The sequence below is a fragment of the Diaporthe amygdali genome (assembly GCF_026229845.1).
Source record: "Diaporthe amygdali strain CAA958 chromosome Unknown NODE_1_length_4327563_cov_65_473760, whole genome shotgun sequence".
Classification (NCBI taxonomy): domain Eukaryota; kingdom Fungi; phylum Ascomycota; class Sordariomycetes; order Diaporthales; family Diaporthaceae; genus Diaporthe; species Diaporthe amygdali.
In genome coordinates, this window is record NW_026517021.1 from 3,598,412 (window position 1) to 3,620,071 (window position 21,660).

Sequence of the window (21,660 nt, forward strand, 5' to 3'; positions counted from 1 at the left end):
CACTAGCACTTCTCAAATCTTGTGGAGCAAGAAAGTATTGTTGCTCGAGTTCTTTCACGGGGTTAACTTTCCTCACAGAAATCCTGCATTGCGGAGTCTTTGCAGACTGTGCCGGTGCTACATGCAGGTGACCCCATTGCGACATGCTCAACGTCTATGGTATGCGCCCAATTGCCCACCAATATACACTTGTTATATATTCACCAAAGTCATAAAGTTCTTCCTAAATATGTTTTAGAGGAGTCAGAAATCGCCCTCTTAAACATTACACACATTGCCTACACCTGCTGCTGCTCATATGAAAGACAATGAACATGCACAAAGCGCCCTTGAGACTGCAGACGTTGATCGTGTCAAGGAACTTTACCAAGTACACTTTGACCTTAGGCCGCCTAGAAGGGGTTGTTGAAGTGGCCAGTGTTCGATTTGTTAGCTTCAACACCTCGATCCACAATAACATCAATCACATATTGTGCATCAACAGAGGCCTCAAATGTCATTGGCTAGGCTGAAGGGTTGATGAATACTTCTAAGCTCTAGAGAGAAAATTGAATTCCTCAAGCACGCCAGCTGTTGAAGCCAGAGGTGACTTGCTCAAAACTATTGTCATCGCACTTGACCCTTCCCATGCCTCAGTAACATCAGTAGTAGCGTTTGTGTCAGAGACAGTGGGCTCACACGAATCTCGCCTAGACAATGCACGAGATACGGTAGACATCATGTGCGGAGCATTCGCACACAGCTAGAAAATCTTGGTGGATGATGCCGAAACCACATCTCTCGAAATTGTGAATAATCTATGTCCAAGCTATCGCTGCGCCTCGGCGACTCCAGACTTTCCAGCTCTACTCGTCGCTGCCTCGCCTCCGCGTGCCCACACTGTGGGCATCCCGCCACAAAGGTCATTACCCTCGGCGCTAAGTGAAAGGTTTCTGAGGGCTGTGCTGCTTCCACGTATCCCCCAGACTCTCTTCGGCATGTCCACGGCGCCCCATATCATGTATAGTTATACCGTCAAAAAAACTATAAAGCTGGGGGGAGTTGACCGTGCGTGACCTGTCCAGGCCCTCTGCCGAATGGCGCGATGTCGAACGGAACCCCCCCCGCCCGACAGACGAAAAGCGAGCCCGTTTCAGGTATCCTACATATTATCTTGACGCCCTTATCACTCCTCGTCTCATCTGTAAATATAATATCGGCTGGTGCAAATTCCCGGGCGGACAACTGAGGTGCTTGGGCCATGCCTAATCGTCGACTGACCGCGCGAAAAGAACACACAATAAGTGACTTTCTCACTTGGAGTGCTTTCTACAATTCTTCCGGAAATGTTCGAGGTCGTTTCAACCCCAACCGCCGAGTGACCGCCGCATTCAACATCAAATTCTCCTCGTTCTTCCTTCTCTTCGCGTCCTGATCGGGTTCACTCTTCAGGGACTCCCCGTTAAGGCCAGCATCTCGCTCCTCCTAGCGGCGGGTAAACATGAACTGCACGGACTCCCTGGCGTTCTGTGTTGTCCAGACGCTGTCCTTGCCTCCCTTCCTCCATTCATCACCCGTGGCGTCCTCGCCGCCACCGCGCGTGGCCTCTCCCATAATAACCTCAAGGTCGCGCTTCTGGCTGCTGAGCCAGTCGCGGACAAAGTTGGCGGGGTCCTGGGCCAGACTCTTGAAGAAGCTGTGTTTGGCCTTGGAGTCGGCGATGGCCTGGATGATGATGGCAAGCTGCTCATCAAGAACTTTGACCTGGTTGAGCATGTTTGCGTATTGTGGATCTCGCAAGAACTGCTCCAATCTGGCGTGGTGGGGATCGTCAACGGCGACGCGGACGTCGTAGACTGTGGGCTGGGGGTTCTTATGGAATTCCTCGTCGACACGGACGGTGTAGGCGAGTTTGACTGGTGGGAGAGGCTGGAGGTGAGGAGTGATGTACTCCTGCAAGGCTGGGATGTGGCCTGTGTCCCTTTGGACAACCTAAAGCAGATATGTCAGTGTCCTGAAGATGTAGTCGTGTCAGGAAACGTTTGTCATTTACCTCTCTCAGCAACTCGTCACAACGGAAATTCCTCTTCTCCTCATCCTCTTGTAGACCCATCAGCTTGATGTACTCCCACAAGCCCATGACGACCTCGGAGCGGGTGGCGGCTTCCATGTCAACCACGTCCGACAGGGCAGGGCTGAGCTGGAATCGCTCGGGCTCCTCATGCCTGAATAGGTTGATAGTAATGTTCATGTTCTCGTCGCCATTCTTCTTGAAGGTTAACTCGTCAAAGTCAGCCGCAGGCGGTGGGTTGGCAGAGTTGTTTGGTAACCGGTCGGGCTTGTTCCACTCCACGGTCTGCTCGGCACCATTGCGCATCTTGCTCCGGTCGAAGTCGACCGTCATTTTCTTGAAGAAGTGCGAGAATCGCGGCCGCGGTGGTGCCTTGGCAGTAGGTGTCTTGGCCTTATCGGTGGACGCGTCGGTGTCCATCTTGTCGCCGTCACCGCTCTCCTTGGACTCGCCGTCCTCCTTTTCGTATTCGTCATCATCATCCAGCAATCGCCCCTCGATCTTCACGCGGAAGCTCGAATCTGCACTGGTGGAAAAGTCGAAGCTGTCGGCGTTGATGCCGTTCCCTTGCCAGACCTGGTCCTCGACGGTGTTTGTGACCCATACCCGCACCGTCTTCCACCTCTTGGCGTTCTTGTTGACAGAGTCCACAATGTCCAGCCTCTTGCGCGTGATGGTCGCGTCCAGCCTCCTCTCGAAGTCCCTGAGCTCCTTGTAGCGCTGGACGCCGTCGCTCATGATGCAGTCCTCGACGCCATCGGGCATGGTCTTGTCGGTGGGCTTTTTGGCGCGCAGCTTGGCGCGCTCGACGGCGGCCTGCTGCTGGTGCTGCTTCTCCGCCAGCTGGGCCTGGTTTAGGGGCACGTGGGGAGGGTTGTGCAGGCCCTGGTGGTGCTGCATCATGGGACCTGTTGTGGAAGAAGCGCGACGGTTAGACATGATGCTCGACTTTGCCAAGGCTATGCCAGGGCGGGCTGGTGTGGGCAGTTTGTTGCTGCTAGGCTAGATGCTCTCGGACGACGGCTTGTGGCACGGGTGGGAGGGAGAGGGATTCGGTGTTGTGCGCTGGTTGGACTGCGGTGGTGAACGGGCAGCAGCGACCAGGAGGCACAAGGGAAGCAGTGTATCAATGGAGGGCGGGCAGATCAGATCAATGGGATGAACAGGACAGGACAGGAGCAGGTGCGACGGCGACAGCGGCTGCGACAGCGAAAATGCAAAACTCGGATTAAGATTCACTGACGTACCAATTCCTCCGCGTCGTGGAGCAGGGACATGCGGCGACCTCTGGGGAACATTTTGTGGGAACGGGCGGTATTGCGCCTGCATCTTGGTCGGTTTGCGTTTGCGACGGGGATCGAATCGTGTTGGACCCGCTTCTTGTCGTGGCTTTCCGATTGATTGATTTGATTAAAAGAATTCGCCTCGAAAGGGGGCACCTCGCTCCGTGTTGCCGGGTTCAGTGAATCTGACGCGACTTGGCCTGGATGGACTATCGCATTTGACGTGGCAGAGGATGATCGGGCTTTGCGAGGTCTATGAATTTGTGGAGTGCTACCAGCCAGCCAGCAGTGTCAGCCCAGCCCAGACGGACGACCAGCCAGGCTGCACCAGGCTAGGCTGTAGACACTAGGCTCCGTACGGAGGCACAGCAATACGGTACGGACGGGGCACCCAAGGCAGGAGAGGAGGTACACGCTGCACACCTACCCTGCACCCTCCCACCTCCCACGCCTCCGTCCCATGCCACCGTTAAGTGGTCCGTGCGCACATGCACCACAAGCAAGCCTCTTCTGCCTTCCGCTTTGATAGAGTCTGTCCACTGACTGTGGGTCTTCATCGTGATGAGTCTCGCTCTCATTCCTGTGCCGACCTAGGTGCCGAGGCGTCTCATACCTGAGGAAGAGTACACTGGCCAGACTGGATGCACTTGGCTGCCCCTCTCGTTATATGAAAGATGTAAAGATCAATCTTACGGTCAGAACATGCTGTGACGCTTTGCCCAACCGCCCACCGCCGCCCCGGGAAGGGATTGCGGCAAGCAGCCCTCTATGGCTATCGTAGCGGTGAAACAACCACATTCGTCTTCGCAACTGGCAGTCTGCGATCGTGATCCTGCATATACGGCAGGTTGCAGCACATTGCTAGCAGAGCGCCAGGCTCAGCCTGGAAAGGTCTGCCACCTTCAAGCTGTCACATCTCATCATGGGGCGGCGCGACACACAATTGACAGAATGTCAGACATTCCTCCTGTTTTTTTCAATTCCAGACACTGCCTCTGCCTCCTGTCTACTGCCCTGCCCTCCTCCGCGGCCTGCCTAACCTCTCACGAACCCCCCTCACGGCCATTTCGGCCTGCGCCACGCTCAACAAATGCCGATTAGAAGCTTAGGTGTAATACAAAGGACACCGCCATCCTCTTGCCCGAGAGGCTCCCAACCCTCCGCGTCCCGAACAAAAGGAATTGTATGTGTGGCTTGACGATTTTCAAACTGAATGCAGGTTAAAAAAAAAAAAAAAGAGGTTGGTTGTGTTAGAGGCTGTGATGATAATGATGATGATAATAACGACGACGACGATTGTTCCATGGCCAACGCGGGTTTCGGTTTCTTTTGTGCTCTCTTTAGATACCCCGAAACAAACACGCAACCACGCGACGCCCTCTTGCCCGCTTGCGCCAGAAAATGCCAAATACCGTTTGCCCTGACCGCCCCTCGTGTACGGGAAGTATATGATGAAAGGTGAAAGAAGATCGGTGCATGGTTCATGATGTGCTGTGAAAGGCTGATCAGATGTGAGCCCGCCTATGTGTGGTGTATTAGGGTAATATTGGGTGGTCGTGCTCAGAACGCCGCTGTGCCCAACCCATTCTTTGACTGTCTCTTGCTGAAACGGTTTCTCTTTGCCTGTTGTTCCTCCAGGCTAGCCTGGCTCTTACTCAACTGATTGCGGCCCGATCTATCGGCGATGCTGAACCCTCCTTCAGGGTACGGCACCTGTCGTGACAGTGTGCTTGCTGGGCTGGGAGACATGGACGATGACATTTCTCCAAAGCCATTATCACTGTTGTAGCCAGACAAGTCTTGAGACATTGCAAGGTCTTTCGCCCTTTCGAGAGCCTCTATCCACTCATCTACCGTGCCTGCGTCGAGTTGTGAAGACTTTGGCTGTTCGAACTGGTAATGGGTGCCATTCTGAAAACAAGTCAGCACGGAAAGCCTTATTAAGAGGGATAAAGAACGCATCATGAGCGAGACCTACCGCATCAATGCACCAGACGACCTGCCCCTTCACATCGACCTGAGTCCGCCACGCGCAGTCGGGAGCAAGGAGTGAAATCTCTTGCTTAGCCTTTTTCTCTTCGCCGCCCGCAGGAGCCAGCACAATGCGACCGCTAGATGTGACCATGACCAGTCTTTGCTTTTTCTTCATCGTGCTCCCGCCAAAGAACCGTGAGAATTTGTTGTGTTGGCCGTGTTCTCCTTTGCCGTGTGGGCTGTTGGGAATCGGTGATGATATGACGAGCAGGTCACCCAATTTCAATATTCTCTCGTTGTTCCTCGTCAGGACCGGTGACCATTCGATATCAAGCTGTGTAGGAGGCGGTAACTCAGTAATTATCCTGGCGGGCCTGCTGCCGCTTCCATTCTGGGATTGTAGCCCTCTGCTGGACGGCGGGTTTTGGTTAGAGCCGGAGGATGATCCATTGAGCTGGATAATCTGTGGCTCCTGCGTGGGTGGTATGTGTGGTCGGAGTCGTGGGGCCTTTGTCCTCCACAGGCCCTTTCCAAAGCTGTGCCCGTCGAAAAACTCGTGGTTTTTGATGTGCTCGATGGTCAGACGCCTCCCTGGGTCCAGGACCAAACATCGCTCGACAAGGTCTCGTGCCGCTGGCGGGAAGCCTGGAGGGAAATCGTATTCTAGACCAACAATTTTCTGGAATGTCAAGTACTCTGTACCGCCTTTGAATGGCGGACGTCCGGCAAGTAGCTGGTATATAATGCAACCGTAGGCCCAAACATCACTCGCCTTGCCCGCAGTCTTCTCCGTAAGAAGCTCCGGGCTGACGTATTCGGCGGTCCCGACGAACGAGGCTGCCCGCGAATTCCCTTCGGTCGGAGCCGCGTTCTCAGGCTGTGGCCTTGGGTCTCTGGGGTCTGGCAACAGCTTCGCCGTTCCGAAGTCAGTTATCTTAACATGCATGTTATCGTCCAGTAGCACATTCTCCGGCTTAAGGTCGCGATGTATAACCCCTCTTGAGTGCATGTACTCAATGGCGTCAAGAATTTGGGCTCCATAGAACCGTGTGCACTCCTCATCAAAGGTATGTGTCCGTTTCAGGACCCCTAACAGCTCTCCTCCGTTGCAAAGGTCCAGTACGTAGTAAAGTGAGGTCTCATCTTGGAAGGTATAGTATAGCCGAACGATGCCAGGATGCTCCGTTAACCGATTCAAGGTATTCTTTTCGATGTTCACGTATTTGATCTTCTTCTCTTTGATGATATGCTTCTTCTCGAGTACTTTGATGGCGTATTCCTTCAGTGACTGTCGGTCTGTGGCCAGGTAAACTGTGCTGTATGATCCCTCGCCCAAAACCTTGCCGAACGAGAAGTCACGGACACCTTTCTTGACAGATCGCAGGATTGTCTTCCCTTGCGCATCTACCTCTCTCCTGATGCCGACCGCCGCACCTTTTTCTTGCCACTCTTCACTGTTACCTGGCTGGGGCAACTCTGCTCCGAAGTTGTTACTGCCTGGTTGGGCCATTGGCGCTCCTGCCGCGGAGACGAAGCCGCCCCCTCGCCCTTTGGAACTTTTCCTGGGGGGCAATGCCGCACCGCCCGCACCTGGAGGCAGCGTGCGCCGTACTTCAGGGTTGTACGACCGCTCTCGATAGCTCGGTGATCGTTGAGGGATTTGACCCGCGTAAGGGACTCGCATGGATCTCGAGTTGCTCCGTGTGGGAAGATCGAACATGGACGCTCTGGAACCCTCCGGCCTTAGGGAGTTGTTGTACGAGCTCGGTCCTGCTTCGACGTTGTGCGAGACGGAAAGGGGGTTGGACAAAGGGCCGGAGAGCGGGCGAGAAGAGGTCTGGTATTGTCTTTCAGGGCCGTCCATTGGTGATGGTTGAAGGGCAGGTTGCCAAGGTGGGATTGACTGCCCGATGGGAGGGGTGAAGGGACCGTCTGTAGTCGATTGCGCGAAATCGGGGGTAGCAGCTGGTGGTAAGTTTGATACGGCTTCTGGACTGTATTGAGCTTGGTTGTCGCTGGGTGCGCGGTGCTGGTCTTCTTGGGGGTTACGCGAGAGATGTTTCGAGGTTTGTTGCGGCTCGTCTAGGGGGTTGGAGAGCGAAGGGCTGTCGTGGGAGTCGTCTGCCGCGATGGGTTGGTCGCGAGTAGGACTGGGCTCATTGTCGGAATCATCTGAGAGATTGGCGATTCGTAGACCGCCCAGGGCCCTGGACAGGCTTATGTCGCCATTCATGGTAACTGGCGTGGTCTGGCAGATCGAAAGAGCCGGGCTATGGGATGGTGGCGGGCAACTTGGCCGTGTCGACCGATGGGTCGCGCAGGGAGGAGGCGCTGTCGCTGGTCGCTGGTCCCGGGAACTGGCAGCAAGCAACGCTGCGATTCCTTGGAACTGATGAGACTCTGGCCTGGCCCTGCTTGGGTATTGCCCGTAACCGCAACCGCAATTAGAGCCTCAGATCGAGCCAAAAAGGATGTAGCTGTACCATGAGAGGGCGGGCATCAGGGCGCTGCGCCGTATAGGGAATGGCAGGGTGGGATTGGATCGATGCTCATTCACATTGGAAGCAGGGCAGGGCAGCTGGCGTGGCGTACGGTATTGTCTGCCGTCGGGCAGGTGTCCGTGTCGAAGTCGGCAATGCTGCTTGATTGCTCTAGGTGTCCACCTGTCCCGTCTTGGACAGTCCCCCGTCCATGAGTAATGCGGGTCTGTTGATCACACAGAGAGGCTGAGAGGGCCGGTCAGGACTCAGGATCGAGAGCTGCTGTCGACGGCTTGCTGTCAGGGTAGCCAGGAGATTTGGGTCCAGAGGGAGGACTGTGCTATGCTGTGTTGTGCTGTGCTGTGCTGCGGTGCCGCTGCGCTGTGCTTGTACAGTAGGCCAGCCACTACGGAGCAGGTGGGTGGTGGTAATGTGGTAGGCAGAACGGAGTCGCTCCTTTTGGTGGTCAGGGCACCTAGTAGGTAGATTGAAGGTGAACTGAAGAGGTAAAGATCCATTGTTAGCTGCAAGGGGCAAGCCACTCCCTCTGGTCCCCCTACCGTTTTGGAGTTGGACCTACCTGCCTACCTGCCCGTTCTGCCTGTTAGTGGCCAGGTACGGTGATATTGCACTTGAAGAGCCAGCTCGATTTCAAAACGCACACAACATCCTCTCAATGCTACATACTTGAGCAGGGAGATTCCACGACCGCCCCCGATCTGAGCTTATCACTTATACCTCCCACAGGCATATTGCGGCACCAGGTCGCCCGCTCTCGGCCGCCGCTGCAGCTCCATTTTGGTTTACAGACAGGGTTGGTCACAGCAGCTAACAGCAACCAAAACGTCCAAGCATACCACGGCCAAAACGCCCGCCCCTTATTGCGAGATGCAACCCGCCGGGCTTTGTGCAAATCACCGCCCGCCCACTTGTCCACATCCATAATAAGCAATGCAGACAACAGCGTCTTCTCAGCTCAAGGCAGTGGCCGCGCGCAGGCACAGATCTTTTTGACCAGCATTCAACCCTTCCAGCCCATCATATAGAACACAACATGATGAGATGTAGAAATACCCAAGTGGTCTAGATATTGATCACTTCTGTAGTCCAAGAAAATCAATTGCATCGATGAGCGTTCTATTTCTGATGTTTACCAATTTCAATATCATCTCCGGGTTTGATGATTCGAGCATTGGGCACCTGCCCGGTCAGCCTCTCCTCGTAATTCATCGCACCCGAACCTAAGGCCCTGTCGACCCTCAGCGTGCCTTCTCGTGGTCAATACTCATCCTCGAGGCTCAATCTCTAAGCGCGAGCGTGGACGTTCCTTCCTCACGGCAACGACTGGGAATATGGCAAGCCTTTCAGGTGCACCCAGCACTGCGGAGTGCCTGCTCCGACTCTTTCCACAGAGTTGAGAGTCTCAACCCATCGATTCCTAGACTGACTACCTCTGAAAAACACAAGTGAATATCACTCACTCACTCTGAGTCTTTGACTCTAATGAGCCGGCCTCTGTTGTTCAATGATACTGTCCCGAGTCTGTATAGCCTAGTCTGATTATCTCTGTATCAGGATGATTCGTCTCCAGCCAACATCGATCGTCTTGACCATGTCCGAGGTTCAGGAGCTGGAGAACCGACGACGTTATCGCAGGTATCTTCAGAGGGAGGAAAACCCAGCCTCTGAGGAGACAGTACACCGGAAGGGCAGCTCAAGTTTGGAACATGAAGCACGGCTAGGGACGCTCACTGCTTCCCACAACCGAAGACCTGCCTCCTCGAACTCAAATTACGTTGACCCTTTACCCTCCTCGCCCTTGGAGAGAATCGTCAGCGTGCGAACCGGCGAGGCAAACGATGACGAGGTCATTCCTACGAGCTCACAGCACAGTACAGACCCGATGTTTGTTAGACATCAGCCTCAGGTTCCTCGTGGCTATCTTGACTCACTTGATGTCTTGACTTGGACCTCGTCTCCTGGGGTTTCCTCGCTGCGGCCTTGCAGACCTGGAACAATCCCGAGCTCCTCGGAAAGCGCAAGGCCACAAGCTGGGCCATCACAGAATACCTCCTCGCATCAGGAAACGGAAGTTGTGAATGGAGTTGACGCCATCGGTGCTGACAACCAACGGAAACTGACAAGAATGGCCATGAGCCTGGAGGAGAGGACTGTTATCGACTCAACGAATAACACGGATCGCAACCCGATCGCCCGCCTCCCTGGTATGCTCGCATCTTCCTCGCAAATTCTAAGTAGAGCCCCAACTGAACGGCCGTGGACGCAGACCCTGGTAGGTAGCGTCCAGTCACCCGGGACATGCATCAGCCAGAGTCATCAATGCTCTGACACTGTCCTAGGTTATTCGAACTCGACCGTCTCTTGGTCCTGAACAATCGCCCGCTCCTGGTGCACTGCCTGGAGTACTGGGATGCCAGCGTCGTCGATCGTCTTGTAACGCCCCTGCCGAGCCAAAACATGACGGTGAACCTGGACCTTCGGTAAGAAAGGAATAGGGCACCATGCCACGAGACAGACCAAGGCTAATCCACGCCATGGTTGTAGAACCGCAGCAGTCCGCAGAGAGCCGCCAAACCAGTCACGCGTCTGAAGCAGGCGTGTCCTCAAGCTGGTCACGGACGGACTGCACCTTCTCGCGTGGAGCCTGTTGCGGGAGGGAGTCCTTCGCCCGATCGTCCAGCGCCGCTGTCCACCCCTATCCGCAGGGTCCGGGTGTATGACGACCTGCTCTCACCGACACGTCAACCTCAGACTCCAGAGCAGTTACCAGAGTCCCAGCACCAGAGTAGGCTTTTGGGGTCGTACACAGCTCCGGTGAGGCGGCTGAGATCTTCCCAGACTCTGGGTCGTACTCCAGCGACAGCCCGAAGACTCCGCCACCGCAGAGTCCCGAGTCCCGTGGGTATGAGGACACCAGGGTTCGAGGGTCTTTACGGCGGGCACGAGAATGAGGATGATGCGGCTCTGTTCGAGGAGGCATCGCAGGCAACGGGGCCCGGGTCTTCGACTCACAGTCCCAGTCGCGCAGACTGAGACGGATTCGCCGATGGACCTCAGCTTACGTCATGCGCAAGAGGAACGATGAAAATTGCAGCAAGAAGAAAGATTGGCCCGCGCACAAGAATGAGACAACACCATTATTTTTATGGCGAGACTGATTATTTAAATGACATTAGCCAGAGAGAGAACCCATGGCTGCGCCAGAGTCTGTCTCCCTTTGAGCGTCATTAAGAGATAGGAACATGGAGATTAACCTACCCTCTCTTCTTACCTCAACGATCGAACAGACAATGGCGGAGTTTAGACCACAGATTTAGATTCTCTCAAAGCCCAAAGCAGCAGCTTCTTTCAACCATGATTTGCTTCAGCATGAAAACCCTGCCGTGTTTCAAGACAAGTTATTCCCTATGGTGTTGTCGATCTGCTATCCTGAACAAATAGGTATTCCAAGGATGGGGATTTGACCAGGAGCCCGGGCCATGAGTACAGTATGTGACGATTCGGGCAAGCCTCTCGAGTCATGCTGACAGGGCATGGGAACAACAGTCAGCAGGATGTTGTGGACAAAGGCGGCGGTGTTGGCTGCATATTGCATTGAATCCAAGACTGCCACCCTCCCATTGCTAGACTGCTTTTTGTGCATGCCTTGCACAACTTTTATGCTGCAACCAGTTGCACAAATCAAACCCAAGATAGCGCTGGCTGGCTGGTCAGTCAACAGATGGGTAGGCGGGCTCGAGGGCGGGCTGGCTGGCTGGCTGGGCAGGCAGGCAGTGAGCAGAGGCCACTGAATCAGGTCTAGCTTTTGTGGAGCACACCGCTGCTTGCGTGCCTTGAATCCGAGGTGGACAAGGAGGATAAAGAAATGGCTGGGGTTGATCCAACATCCGACTGGGGGCGGGCTGACTGGATGCTGGGCAATCGGCGGTTGCAACCACGGTTGAGGGTGGCCTTGGTCGTTTGGTGCCTGAGGCGACAATATTCCAAGTCAAGGCGGACCAAAACTGCCGATGAGTGCAGGAGGAAGTCATCAGTCAGTGTCAGTCAGTGCTTGCTTGCGTGGGTGCGTCTTGGCGGAGGCTCAGGATTGGGTCGGAGATGGCCAGCAGCTAGTCCCTTTCCATCAGTAGATCAGCCTCGGGAGAGGTCAACCACGCAATGAGATCAGGGTCTCCTCCGGCTCTGCCTGCATTGGCTGGATTGGCTGGATTGGTTGATGGGCTTGTTGCGCCATCGGCACCGAGCAGTCTGAGACTTGCCAGCTGGGGCTAGCCGGATTGGGAATATGAATGGCAGCAAGGCTTTCGCACCTGAGAAAGTTTTCTGGGGTCTGGACGCTCAGGCCCATGATCCCCGTAGGCCCGTCTCGCGAATCAGAGGCGAGCTCGTCGTCTGACGCCTTCCCTGCATTTTTATGAGGTGCATCCCAAGATTTGGCCATTCCCTTTTGGGACCACGACAGGCAGAGGCAGGGAGTGGACAAGGCAGGTTCCTGGCCCTGGGTCCTAGGCCCCTGCCCTTCCTGACCCGGCAAAGCGCAACCGGGTGAGGAAGGATCGCGCGCCGCAGAGCTGCCGCTGCTGGTGCTGGTTGCTGCTGCCGGCTACTGCTCGCTGCTGTGCGCTACACACCCAGACACTGCGCTGCGCTGTGCGCTGCGCTCCTTGGGAACCTCGCAGCTCTCTACACAGTGCCGTACCCTCAGCTCTCCCATCATCCTCTTCCTTCTCCTCCCCTCCACACTGACAATCGCAGCGCCAACCTTGGACCCCGTGTCTCGTCTCGCCTTCTTTTCTCCCGTTCATTCTTATCTCGTGCCCTTCCCTTTCATCACTTCCCTCCCCTTCCGACTTTCCTTTCCACCTCACCCACACCATCACGTCTTCTCACCTTCTTCCCCCAACACCACCATACATAAATACCTTTGCGCCCACCTTCCCATCTTCGTCCACCCTTCCTACCTCGCGTGCCTTCTCTTCTCTATGCCTTCCCAGTAGTCGTCGTCGACACTCTCGTCAGCCTCATCTCCCTAGGTTGTCGCCCACACCGATCAGCCTGTCCATAAGCTGGTCCTCCTCCTTCACGTCATCGACAGCCTCAACCTCAGCCTCAACCATACCGGCCACCCTTTGCGGCTCTTCACGCCCCGGCCGTCCATCTCGTCGCGCCAACGCTACGCGTCTGGATCCAATTAATTGGCAGCCGACCTCTGACTGTAGTACAGCACAGGTCCTCGGCTTGCGACTGATAACTTTTTCTCTAGAAAACTCTCTGACTTGAGCTGCTCACCTGCGTTCTCGCAGATCACCATGTCGTACTTTGATCGTACTGCCTCCCCAGTCATGGGCCTGCCACCCCAGCCTGCCCATCAGCTCTCCTTTGGCAGGCCTGTCTTCTCGCACCAGTCTCAGTCGCTCGGTCATTCAGTCTCTTGTTCCACTCGTCCGTTCCTTCGATCCAATTCGACATTCGCCGGCCGCAAACGCTCCAGAGATGAGGCAGCAGCCAACCTTGACGATCCAGAGAAGGTGGTCCCAGCTCCCAAAGTCGAAGAACCTGAAGACGAGTGGGAGTATGGCCCCGGCATGATCCTCATCAAGAAGAACAAAGGCTACACTCCCGATGCCGGCAGCCAGTCCGGTACCTGGATTGAAGAAAAGGCCGCTCAAGAACATGCCCGCAAGCTTGAGGAGGCTACCATTGCCCAGAAGAAGCTCTCTCAAGAACGCTCTTCCCTGCGAAGCAACAAGTCGCAACGTCTCGGCCTCTCAAACGACTCTGGTCCGTCGGATCAGATCGCACACAACGGAAACAACTCTGGCCGCGATACCTCGCCCGATGCGCCCACCCAACCAGTCGTTGACGACTTCACCATGCATCTCGGCATCGGTTGGGCCCGCCTCAGCGAAGACGAGCACATTCAAGCAGCTGCTCGTGGCTGGGCTCGCTACATTGACAACCACTTCCCTGTCACTGGCGCCAAGATTCTCCTGCAAAAATCCCAGGAGGCTTACCTAGTTCAAGCTCGCGAGGGCATCTTCCTCTTCGCCGAAAATCTTCGCGAGGGCCGACTTGTCAGTTCGGATCCCGAGCGAGCCTTCCTCAATCTCAAGTCATGCCCTGCCGTCTTCGATGGCCCAATGATGACTGCTGTCGAGTCTCCTCGACCTCAATTCCAAGACGCCAACAACTCGACGTGGAACACATCCTCGACCGCACAACAACTTCCTACCGTTCCCGACATGGACGTGGACATGAACTGAATGACTGCATCACTGGACTGGCGTTGAAATGATTTGCTTTGCTTTAGTCTGCTTTTGGGTGGAGTTGGGGTTGGACTGCGCCGATACTGGTGACGGCTTTGCGCTGCGGTGTTGGTTCTCCAATCCAACAGGTCGTTTCAACCGGGAATAAAAAAGGTAATGGTGATTTACGGACGGCGTTGCCACTGGAAATTTGCTTTCGCACATATCGCGCACATGTACTATTAGTTAAACAATCATCCATGCTGAAATTGAAGAAGAGCATTTGAAGTCAAAAAGTTTTCGTGCAGAGCATGCCCAATGCCTAGTTGGACGTTGCGGTCAATGGAGCCGCATGCTTGTGAGAGTTCTTGACTGGGTGGGACTGAGCGACAGTGGAGAAGAAGATGAAGCTATGGCAGCAAACAGGCCAATCGACACTCGTGGGGTTTGGCTGTCTTCTGTCTGATTTGGCGCATTTCCCCAGTCTGCTGCTGGTCGGTCGTGTCGATCTCGGTGCTCTTCCGGGGTTCATCCTGCGAGCTCTTTGTCTGTTGGTTACAGAATGCCTGTGTCTTGGCTATATGTGAGCTTTTGATCATTTGTTATATAGCTGGCAAATGATACGGCCAACCGGGGGTTGAGAGGGCTGGCTGATGACTCGAGGATGGTGGTAGAGATGGGGGCCAGTCTGGTAGTCAGTGGTGGACTCGACAGCAGCGGCAGCAGCGTTTTTCCGGAGTCAGCGATTGCTCAAGTTTGGGCCGGCCGAGTCTGGGATCGGACGATAGGCTGACAGGCGTCGCGAAGGCAGCGACTGTTAGACTACCACACCCAAGGACGAGGCGAGTGCCCGTAGGCTCGCTCACCTGGCTGCGTGCTATGAGAATTCTCAAACATGGGGTTATCATGGATCCCTCGTGGTGCGGTGTGCATGGGGCCGAGTCGGGTTGGATTGTTTGGAGGGCAATGCACTATGCTGTCCTGCAGGAGAAACAAACTTGGAGGCGTCTGGGGGAATCACTGGCAGACGCGCATGAGAACGCGACGAGACAGAACCGTCCGCTCGTGCCTCCGAAGGAAACAGGAGAGGAGGGGTGGCATGGCATAATGGAGAAGAGAAAAACTTTCAAGTCAAGGCAAGGCTACTTAGGCACCGCTACTTTGCTCAATCTCTCCTGGGCGCTTCGCATGTCGAGTTGCCTTTCTTGCCTTGTAGATCCAAAAACGAGGTTGGATCTTAATACCCGCCTTTCTGCATCGTCTCTCTCTGCATATTCTTTTCTTTTCACTCTCTTGTTCCTGTTCTGCTTCCGCGTTCGCCTTCCCTGCGACTCGAGAGCCTCTTCCGTTGTTATCAGCGCTCTGAGATCGTCTTCAAACTCCATCATCCTAATTCTAATTGAACGAATACTGCCGATCCCCGAGCCCGACGCCCAATTGTACTGGAGCCACCATCCCAGCAGGCCAGGCGATCAGAAGTTGGGGCCCCTGGGACGAAAGTCAAATAAGCCGCCAAAAGCCATCGGCTACCAGCCACCACCAGTACATGTGTCAGGGCGTCCCTGAATGATACCCAGCTGTGGCGACCGACAGGCACAGCCTCACGAGTTTCCCATCCGCCAGTCAGACAGCTCGACAAGTCAGACATTCGGCGACCTCCACCCAGTCAGCTTAAGCTGCACCCGCAGAAGCCAGACCAGGCCGGCTCCTGAGCTGCAAGCGGCTGGCCCGCGACGGGACGACACACAGCACCGGGCGTAGATTAGCCCATAAGCTGTGGAGTGTGGGTGTGTGAGAGAGTGAGTGAGTGTGTGTTGTGCTCCGTAGCCCAATAGGCCGTGCCCAAGGCCGTAGTCTATCTGGGTAGTCTGTATGGTCAGTCGATGCTTTTCCGTTTTCAGGTCCCAGGATGCTGGGATAAGACGTCTCTTTTCCTGTTGTGTTATCCTCTTCCCAACCTCATCGTCTCCAGTGGCAGGCTCTGTTTTTAATGTTGCGCTTCTGTGTAATGTTATGAAACGGAAGATGTTGATGCCATCGCGCTGCTCATCGCATGCCTTGCCTGCTGGTGACCTGACCGACCTGATCGACCCCTCCTTTCTGACAGCCTACCAGCCTACCTACTTTCCTACCTAACTCCTACTGATAATTGTTAGCACACCACATTGCGGGCAGACCACCCCTCAACTCCAGCCACACCGTGACCACCGGCCCCAGACCTCAAAGGCGCCTATCCAGCTGTCTACCGAGGGGCACTGGGCACTGGCACGACCTGACCCATTCCAGAGGCGCATCACCGCCTGCGGCCACTCTCCCCGGGCGCGGCCATGGTCTCGCAGCCCGATCACTCGTCCACGTCCGGCTCTGGGGGCACCATCACCGTCCGCGGCCCCAGCTCTGTCGTCGGCACCAGCTCCACCACCGGCGCGCGACACCGATCTTCTCGACGCCACCACTACAACAGGTCCTATGCCGGCGGCGCCTCCTACGTCCCGCAGAATGAGTTCCCCTGGTTCTCCCACTCCGGCGACGTCGAGATCGTGGTCAAGGTCCCCTCCGGCCACGAGAACAGGTACCTGCTGCACCGACACACCCTGACGCGGTGCAGTGGGTTCTTCGAGGCGAGCACCAGTGAGCCGTGGTCCAAGGCGGTAGATGTCGTTCCGGATTTGCCTGCATTACCTGCGCCGGGGCGAAATGGAGCTCCGGCCGGAGGGGAGCTGGCCAGGATAGGCGAGGACAACGGTACCGCCGAGAGAGGAAGCACTGTGTCGCGGGCAAACATAGGCACGCCGAGAAAGAGGTGGAGATACGAGCTCGACTACGGGAAAGGGGGCGACGATATACCCATGCTGGTGCAGAAGGAGGAGAACAGCAACAACAACACCACCTCTGCCGCAACCGGCCGCCTGATGGGGCCGCCAACCACCTCCATCTTCGGCGGGAGCTCAAGTAGCAGCGCCGTTGGCCGAACAAAACACTCTCACAACCAGTCATCCTCGCGCGACTTCTTCCGATCCGTCGCGAACCTCAGTATGCCCTCACCTACTCACAACCAATATCCACTACCGACGAACACTACCTCGAATCTCCCGCCGCCGTCACCCGAAGACCAAGACACACTTCGCGACTACGACAACCTCTTCCGCATAATGTACAATTTCTCCCCCGTCCTGGATGGAATAAACATTGCCGACGCATACGTACAATGCAAATCGCTGCTCACCATAGCGGATCAGTACGATGCGCTATCCGTCGTTGGGCCAAGGGTAGATCACCACCTGTTGCAATTCCAAAGCCGGCTGTGGAAACAGATTGCGAAGTACCCCATCAGCTATCTTCGGCTGGGTCACCTGGCAAGAAGCAAGATTATTTTCCAGGAGGCCCTCATCCACGTCGTCGGCCAATGGCCTGCCGGGGAGCGCAGCCTGAGGAACACCCTACCCGAGTCCGTCCTGGATATCATCGAGGATAAGGTCGACGAGCTGGAGGAAACTGTCGCAAGGGTCGAGGGCCGCCTTTTCAGGCTCAATCTGACTACAAGATCCGGGGAGCGAGTAACGCCTGCGACTGGCTACCTCGACTGGTTAGCCGTCAGCTTCTTCAGGCAGTGGCTGGCAGACAACACCACGCCCAATCCTGTTCCCGCACCCCCGCCCCAAAGCGAGCGGAGAGCAATAGCACAACCCGGCGGAGGACGGACGCGCAACAATTCAGGCCCTAACAGTAACAATAATACCGCGCTCATTCCTGCGTCAGCCGCACAGCCCGTTATTCCCCTCGTTCCACCATTAGCCTCGCTGGGCCGCACGTACCGCACTCTGGGCGGCATGACAGGGGCCAGCGCGCCGGGGTACCTGACGCACGATGAGTGCAAGCGCTTCCTCAAGCTCACGCCCGAGATGTACAGCCGCGACAACCTGCGGCGGTTCGAGAAGCGCATAGACGAGCTCAAGAGCATGGCGCGCGAGGTCGTCAGGCCGCTGATGGGCAGCGGGCTGGAGCTCGACCTGGGCGGGGGCAGCCGCGCCGCCGAGGGCATCGGGTACCTGACCTGCACGCGGGTCAGCGATCGGGACCTGCCGTGGTCCGTCGATGATTGATTTATGGATAAATAGATGGGTGGGTGGGATACGGCGACATGAGGGGGAAGGAATCTTTTTGAGCGCGCGTGAACGAGCGAGCGAGCGAGCCGGGTGCGCCCGCATGAAACGAGCGACTGAGCGACGTTGATGAAAATGGATTTATGCATACGGCCGAATGGCCAGGAATGACGATGAGGAGGAGACTGTCAATATCTCTGGGTGCATGGAAGAGCTGGTTCAAAGGGCAAAGGTAATCAAATCTCGGGCGTCGTCGGTGTCGGATACTGTCTGTTTTCCCTCATCCGCTGGGCATGTTCGGGGCAGCATTTTTACTTAACCCCCTTCCCCTGGTTTCCTCTTCTCTACAATCATTTGCTTTAGGTCTGGCACTTGTTTGCCTCTTTTTTTTCTCTGTTTTACGATATATCACGGCCATTTATGACCCACACTACTGTAACGAGCTTCTTATCACACGCCACGCACACACACACATAACTTACTTACCCCTTCACGTCATACTATACCTAGGATACCCGTCAATCAGGAATACTCACTCACAAACTTATCTCGTCTGGACTGCAACGTGCATGCGATCAAAGTGAAGAAAAAGTCAGGAACAGCAGCGAAATCATGACTGCTCACTGAGCGCTTGCATTGCCAGAACAATGGCCTATTTCATCTGTCTAGTCCTCTCCTGTGAGATCCAAGATCGAGACCTCGCTCTGCCTCCACACTCGGTAACCACCAGGCCTCTTGGCCCGATTGGAAGAAGCCAGCCTGTCGGCTTCCTCCGGGGTTACCTCCATCTCCGTGAAGTAGCCGAGCCCCGCGTCGCTCGTCCTGGACATGTAGACCCTGGTCATCGCCGGCTTCTCCTTGGGTCGTAGAACCGCTGCAGTATGGGCAGATGAGGGCATTGCTGGTGACGATGACAGTGCTATTGCGGAACCGGCCCCAGGTCCGTTTCTCGATGGTGCTGGTGGATTCCTGTGCTCTTTATTATTAAGCGCGTTAGAACTCGAGCGCTGCGAGCACAGCGCCGGGACGTCCTGAGCTTCTCCCACGAGCCTCCTCTTCGAGCCAAGGGCGCTCAGCTCTTCGAACTCTTCGTCTGAGTCCGAAACAGGCGGCAGCGGCTTCCCCCGCGGCATGATGTTGCCCCTGCCCACCGTCTCGGAGAGCCTGCCGAAGCTCTTGATCGAGGTCTGGCCCCGGTTTGGAGGCGCTCCGCCCGCGCGGGATGCCCGCCTCGGGGGGCTCCCGGACCTGAGCTTGCCTGCACCCGTGTTTCTCTGCGTGCGCTTAGCAGCTGGGTTCCTGGGCGTGTCGTCCGGTGGGCGGTTGTGCTTCCGTGGGCTCGGACTTGCTTCTGCTGCCGTTGCATCTGAAGAGTAGCTGTGCCCGGTGTTGAAGGAATCGTCGTGTAGCTGAATATCTGGGGAGTTGTTGGCGATGGATGAGAATGAGGGCTGTGGGGGGATGGCATCGCGATGTGGCTTGTGAGAGGCTGGAGAGGCGACTATGGGTGAATGTCTCGTTTCCAACGGGCTGGATGAGATAATTATAGCTTCTGATACTGTTGTCCTTGTCCTGGAGATTTTAGGTGTTGCTTGTGAGCTTGCGATGGTCCACGGATTGGTGTCCAATGACGGCTGTAATGTCGTTGCCTTTTCTTGTGATTTATACGTCTTGGAGACTTTAGATGGCTTGTCTCTTAATGCTCGAGATTGCCTAGGCTCTGTCGGTGCCACAGGCGCTGTAGTAGAGCTTGTGGAACGGAGCCGAGGCTGTGCGGATGACGATGGTGGAGACGATGAAAGAAGTAGCGAAGGCAACTCCGGCTGCTTCTGGAGCTGCGAGGTGGGCTTCGTGCTCTTGACGTATTGATCCAGAGCACCCGTTGGCATATTCGTTGTTTTCTTCCGGAGCTTCTTGGCTGGTGCTTTCCTGACCCCCTTTGCCAGCTGTTTCGCCCTTTGCCTCTCCTCCCAGTCTTCCACTGCAAGTGGCACACCTAGCTTAGCCACCGTCTCGGGCACCCAGACGAGGTCTGGCTGGAGTGGATCGAAAACCTTCTTGGGCCCAGCTTCCGCTTCCTCGGCCTGCCCATCAACCTCGTCATCGCTATTGAGTGCCAGCCCTGACCTCCCGTACGTTGATGTGACTTCGTCCTCTTCAGCGTCCAGGTCTACACCGACAACGTCGTTTGGAATGTAAGAGATGCGTAACTCGGGTGTGCCATCCGTGCTGAAATGCGTTCGCCGTATGTTTATCGATTTTACCAGCTTTGCTTCCACTTGCTCGCGGAGATCTGGTTCGTCAGATTCGAGTTGTTGGTTGCTGAGATCCATCAAGGCCTGGTTCAGCAACCCTGGTGCCAGGACTCGAATAAACTTGACTGCCCCGATCTTGCAGACCCAGTCGAAAGTCTCAGCCGTGAAGGCCCGCAGACCAATGACATCAACCTCCTTTTTCGATGGGAGTTCCCTCTTCAATTTCTCGATGGTCGCAGCCTGTGATACCACCGGATGGGTATAATATCTTAACACCTCCATACTCGGAAACTCCTCGGGTATTGTCAAGGCCTTGTGTTTGGTGCGGAAGAACTTGCTCTCATTCGTTCGTAGCTCCCTCAACAAGTCCTCCCTCCACTTCCTCAGAGCTTCTTGGTCAGACCTCTTGATCCGACACAGCCTTTTCCCGAACCCAGCTTTGGCCGCCTCGCATGCGACTTTGACGCCGCAGCCTGGTACTCCCTCCGGGATGTAGTCACCCCCGCTCATCAGAGCGACAAGCACCATCCCCTCCCTGTCGAGACCAGATTCGCCCTGTCCCAACTCATGAACGTCGTAGACAGAGACATGCGTGGGCGTCTTTGCAGCTCTCGTGCCCTCTGAGGACCAATTCCGCAGGGTCAGTGTGCACCCAAACATGATGGTGTCCACGTCCTCCGACAAGACCGCATCCACGACACCTTGCTGCTGTAGGAGAGCACATTCGGCCTCAGCCTCTCCGGGTGCGTCATGGATGTGAAATCCGAATAGCTTCACCAGGCGCTTGGCCATTGCGACGGAGACGCTGTCGCCAGGACCGCGAGAGCGCTTGTTGCGCTTGAAAACGGGCTTATTGGGCCCGTCGAAGACGAGAACGGGCACAATTGACAGAGAGAGCAGTCGGACCAGGCGGTAGAATAGAGTGCGTATGGCAGGATTTGCGCCGCCTCGCGCGGCCTGAGCCTGGAATGACCATATCGCAAAGTCGATAGCAAGGCGAAGTGGTCGGCCGGTCTGCTCGAGATGGTCGATTGCGAGCTTGCACAGCGAGACTCGCTTGCCGGTGCCGATCTCTTTGTAGATGCTGGACTTGGTCAGCCAAAGCGTGCACGATACTTGCCTGCGGGAGCAGGAACAGGGGCTGGAGGAATGTAAACAAACCCTTTGATACCCATATTGAATGCAATGCAGTGATAGCAAAATCGAAGTTGAATCAAGCCATAGCGATCTCGAGCAATTACCGTGAGAT

General features: G+C 55.7%; 6 protein-coding genes across 6 annotated transcripts; 3 read left to right on the forward strand and 3 right to left on the reverse strand.

Annotated features, from left to right (window-relative positions):
• Positions 1–1,464: 1,464 nt before the first annotated feature.
• On the reverse strand, positions 1,465–3,379 carry J7T55_006668 (swi snf complex protein; the record flags this gene model as incomplete). Its single annotated transcript, XM_053131204.1, has 3 exons — positions 1,465–1,971; positions 2,033–2,958; positions 3,298–3,379. 3 exons carry the CDS (start codon positions 3,377–3,379, stop codon positions 1,465–1,467), a joined length of 1,515 nt encoding a protein of 504 aa, XP_053001431.1.
• Positions 3,380–4,893: 1,514 nt separating this feature from the next.
• J7T55_006669 (serine/threonine-protein kinase ksg1) lies at positions 4,894–7,540 on the reverse strand (the record flags this gene model as incomplete). Its single annotated transcript, XM_053131214.1, has 2 exons — positions 4,894–5,244; positions 5,312–7,540. The coding sequence occupies 2 exons, from the start codon at positions 7,538–7,540 to the stop codon at positions 4,894–4,896; spliced, it is 2,580 nt and encodes an 859-aa protein (XP_053001432.1).
• A 1,823-nt stretch (positions 7,541–9,363) lies between these two features.
• On the forward strand, positions 9,364–10,841 carry J7T55_006670 (uncharacterized protein; the record flags this gene model as incomplete). Its single annotated transcript, XM_053131224.1, has 3 exons — positions 9,364–10,080; positions 10,148–10,288; positions 10,353–10,841. The coding sequence occupies 3 exons, from the start codon at positions 9,364–9,366 to the stop codon at positions 10,839–10,841; spliced, it is 1,347 nt and encodes a 448-aa protein (XP_053001433.1).
• A 2,276-nt stretch (positions 10,842–13,117) lies between these two features.
• J7T55_006671 (uncharacterized protein) lies at positions 13,118–14,071 on the forward strand (the record flags this gene model as incomplete). The annotated part of the gene is made up of 1 exon (XM_053131235.1): positions 13,118–14,071. One exon carries the CDS (start codon positions 13,118–13,120, stop codon positions 14,069–14,071), a length of 954 nt encoding a protein of 317 aa, XP_053001434.1.
• A 2,309-nt stretch (positions 14,072–16,380) lies between these two features.
• On the forward strand, positions 16,381–18,156 carry J7T55_006672 (uncharacterized protein; the record flags this gene model as incomplete). Its single annotated transcript, XM_053131247.1, has 1 exon — positions 16,381–18,156. The coding sequence occupies one exon, from the start codon at positions 16,381–16,383 to the stop codon at positions 18,154–18,156; it is 1,776 nt and encodes a 591-aa protein (XP_053001435.1).
• A 665-nt stretch (positions 18,157–18,821) lies between these two features.
• J7T55_006673 (flap structure-specific endonuclease) lies at positions 18,822–21,586 on the reverse strand (the record flags this gene model as incomplete). The annotated part of the gene is made up of 2 exons (XM_053131258.1): positions 18,822–21,495; positions 21,573–21,586. The coding sequence occupies 2 exons, from the start codon at positions 21,584–21,586 to the stop codon at positions 18,822–18,824; spliced, it is 2,688 nt and encodes an 895-aa protein (XP_053001436.1).
• Between the last annotated feature and the right edge of the window lie 74 nt (positions 21,587–21,660).